Source organism: Aureococcus anophagefferens (assembly GCF_000186865.1).
Source record: "Aureococcus anophagefferens unplaced genomic scaffold AURANscaffold_1, whole genome shotgun sequence".
NCBI lineage: Eukaryota > Pelagophyceae > Pelagomonadales > Pelagomonadaceae > Aureococcus > Aureococcus anophagefferens.
Genome location: NW_008705561.1, coordinates 3,266,011 through 3,269,820, shown reverse-complemented (window position 1 = coordinate 3,269,820; position 3,810 = coordinate 3,266,011). Strand labels below are relative to the sequence as shown.

General features: G+C 71.1%; 1 protein-coding gene across 1 annotated transcript; it reads right to left on the bottom strand.

Annotated features, from left to right (window-relative positions):
* Positions 1 to 3,187: 3,187 nt before the first annotated feature.
* Positions 3,188 to 3,740, bottom strand: AURANDRAFT_60954 (hypothetical protein; the record flags this gene model as incomplete). The annotated part of the gene is made up of 2 exons (XM_009034233.1): positions 3,188 to 3,404; positions 3,496 to 3,740. 2 exons carry the CDS (start codon positions 3,738 to 3,740, stop codon positions 3,188 to 3,190), a joined length of 462 nt encoding a protein of 153 aa, XP_009032481.1.
* Between the last annotated feature and the right edge of the window lie 70 nt (positions 3,741 to 3,810).

Genomic DNA, 3,810 nt, shown 5'->3' with positions numbered 1-3,810 from the left:
GGCGAGGCGCGACCTGGTCGGGCGATCTGGATGCGATGGAGCGGGGTTGGGAGCTGGCGCACGGCAGGCGACGACGAGACCGCCGGAAGCGCAGCACTCGAGATGCCCTATGGAGATGCGGACAGATTCGAAGGTCTTGCAGTGCAACATTGGCTCGTTTCCCCTACATTTCCCCTCAACTTAAAGAGGCGGCCGCCGCCGCCGCCGCGGCGTCCGCGTCGGCCGCGAGCGCGCCGTTCATGCGGTCGAGGAAGGGCGCGCGCGTCGCGTCCGCGATGGCGCGCCACGCGTCCCGCGTCTCCCGCGCGAAGCCGCCCGCGGCGCAGGTCGCGGCGTCCAGCACGCACGCCTTGGCGACCTCGGCGAAGCGGCGCATGTCGAGGTCCTCGAGGAAGTCGACGGTCGCCTTCGACGCGGCGCAGAGCGGCGTCGCGACGTCGTCCTCGCGGAGCGTCGGCGCGCCGTCGGCGCGGAGCGAGCTCCGCGTGTACTCGAGGGCGGCGCCGGACGCGCGGAACCAGTGGCCCACGTCGGCCTTGTCGTAGAGGCCCAGCCCCCGGAGGTGCTCCTTGAAGAGGTCGTTGACGTAGCCCTTGTGCCCGAGCGTCCCCGCGGCGCGGTGCGTCGCGTTCTTCTTCTTGAAGCCGCGGTCCCACTCCTTCTTCGCCGCGGACTGGAGGTGCGGGACATGGACGGCGAAGGCGCTCGCGACGGTGTAGAACGCGTAGTCCGCGCCCCGGAGGCTCGAGATCCACTCGATCTTGTTCTTGCCGTAGCCCGTGAAGCGCTCGTCGAAGCGCGGGACGCGCGCGCTGCCGTTGCGCGGCGTCGCCTCGTCGCAGCGCCGCACGACGACGAAGGGCTCGAAGTGGTTCCCGAGGAAGCAGTCGAGCCGCCGCGGCGGCGCGTCGTCGGCGTCGACGAGCCAGTCCATGAAGCGCGTCGTGCCGTGGTGGTGGAACCCGGAGCAGCGCAGGTTGCTCGGCTCCGCCTCGTGCGCCGTGTTCTCGAGGAGCGCGGGCAGCGCGTGGAGGAACGCGCGCTTCCGGAGCGTCTCCGGCGAGATCGCCGGCGCGGGCGTCGTCGGCTTCATCGTCGGCCGGAAGGGCACGCGCTTGATGACCGTCCGGTGCGCCCCGGGGTGCCTCGCGCCGCCGCCGATGCGCTGCGTCGCGAGGCGCCGCCGCCGGTGCTGCGGGTCCGAGATCGGGTCCTCCCAGTGGCTCGCGCGCGTCGGCTGCCAGCGCAGCGGCGCGCCGCCCTCGGCGCCGTTGGCCACGCACCGCAGGAGCCCGAGCTTCGACGACGGGATCTGCCGCTCGAGCTCGGCCTGCTCGAGGACCTTGGCCGGGTTCTTCGTCTCCGAACGCTGCAGCGTGAGCTCGAGCGCGGGCAGCACGAGCGCGCGGCGCTCCCCCGACTCCGGGAGCGCCCGCAGCGCGCCGACGATGCGCCGCCGCGCGCCGACGCTCGGCCAGAAGTCGACGTCCAGCAGGAGCACGTGGCTCGTCGTCGCCATGGCCCACGCGCGGTTCCGCAGCGCGTTCACCGGGTACGGCCGCAGGGGCGCGACGACGACGGCGACGTGCCGCTCCGTGCAGAGGGCCATGTAGTCGCGCGCGCGGCCCCGGAGCCTCTCGACGGGCTCGCCGTCGGGGGCGGATCCGACGGCCAGCGACAGCGGGCCGTGCCAGCGCTCGCAGAGCTTCTTGACGACCCAGAGCCGGTCGACGCTGCATTGCGTCACGAGCGTGACGTCGAGACGCGTGTGCGTGGCGTCGCCGCAGCCGCCGTTGCTGCTGGTACGCGCTGGCAATGTCGCCAGCGCGACCAGCAAGGGCAGCGTCACACATCGCCCCCCGGGCATAATTATTTCGTGCCTCCTGATCAGGCTCACTGCAACGTTCCTTCAATCGCGTCGCAGGGGATCCTCGGTCCCCGCGCCCGCGTCGCCGGGCACGACCACCGCGCGCATTACTTCTCCGCGCGCGACAGGTCGAGCATCCAGGCGTAGTCGGGCGCGCCTTCAAGCGCGGCGGTGATGCAGGCCGCGGCCTCGGGGGACGTGCGGCCCGCGAGCGACGCGGCGCGGTTCGACGTCTTCGTGTGCGGCGATTCAAATTCCCGGCAGGCGCATTTTGCGCCGCCGCACTCCGAAGGCTCCAGCGCCAGCGTCGTGCGCTTCACGGCCGCGCAGAGGCCGCGCGTCACGTTCTCAAAGCTGAGCTCGATGACTTTTAATCTCTCGTGGACGGCCGCCCGCAGCCCGCGCTGCCAGAGCCGCTTCTCCTCGGCCATCTTCTCGACGAGGCCGTCGCCGGGCAGGCAGAACTCGGCCTCCGTGTCCGCGGCGGACCGCGCGTGCATCTCCCACGACGAGACCATGCGCGCGAGCGCGTTCGACCGGTACTCGGCGACGACGACCTCGTAGCCGTTGTCGCGCGCGGCGCGCATGAGCTTCTCCGGCGTGGTGATGTGGTCCGGCCGATCCTGCTTCGACAGGTGGCCCGGCTTGATGTGCGAGAGCATCTCGTCGCGCCGCGCGCAACGCGCGAGGTTCGTCCGCGTGAGGTCGCGGCCTTGCGGCGCGTGGTTGCGATCCGTGTTGAAGCCCTCCTTGATGCCGTTGCAGTAGCGGAAGTGGGCGCTGTCCTTGAGCGTGCCGCAGTACGTGTCCGTCGCGGACCGCCCGTAGGCCCAGAGGATGACGCCGCGGCGGCGCGGCGCCGTCTTCTTGAGCATGCGCCGCCACATCGGTCGCGCCGGCGCAGCGCGGCGCCAGAACGTACCGTTTTCCGCCAACGCCGACGCCGCCGCGGCGGCGGCGACGCATACCCATCGACATCGACGATGGATTGCTACCATCGTCCAAAGAAGTGCCGGCAGCAAAAAGTACGAAAAAATGGCACTTTCTTCATGTTTGGCACATGGCGAGGAGAAAAAAAAAAGAAAAAAAAAAAAGAAAAAAAGGAGGCGCCGAAGGCGCCGAAGGCGCCGGAGGCGCCGGAGGCGCCGGAGGCGCCGAAGCCAGGCGGAGCGACGCGCGGACTCGTCCCGCCGGCCCGTCTTTAAACCCCGCGGAATTATCCCAACGCGAGTTCTAGTTCGCGCCTCGGCCGCGCCCCCGGCGCGGGCGCGCCGGCGGGCGCGGGCGCGGGCGCAGGCACGGGCGCGGGCTCGCTCGCGCCTAGACCAAGGCCGCCAGGCTCTCGAGCGTCTCCGCGGCTAGCCCGAGGGCGTCGCGCTCGTCGTCCGCGGTCGTCTGCGCGGAGGCGTCCCGGACGGCGATCCCGATGGCGGCGCGCAGGTCGTGGTCGAGGGCCTCGAAGTCGGCGACGCGCCTGCGCTCGTCGTGCTCGCTCCAGGCCGTCGACTGGAAGAGGCGGCCCACGACGAGCTCGGCCCTGTTGCGGTCCGGGGGGCTCGCGTCGCGAAACGAGCGGTCGTGATGTTCGCGCGCGCGGCGCGCGCCACGCCGCGCGGAGGCACTGGTACACGCCCGGCATGTCGAAGAGCATCTTGCTGTCCGTCGCCGACGGCAGGATGCCCATCTTGAGCCGCGGGTAGACGACGCGACGCAGACACCGAAGTCGAGCCGTGTCGTGCTTTTTATAACGGCCGCTCTTAGCGCCGCCGCCGGCCTGGCGGTCCTTCATCGTCTGCTCCAACTGCTTGCCCTTGAGCAGGACGTCGAAGAGCTCGTCGCGCGTCGGCAGGGCGCCCATGGCGCCGGCGTCCATGGCGCCGGCGCCGCCGTGAACCGTTGGAGTCGCGTCGCAGCACCTGGGAAGACCCCCGCGCTTTTGACGA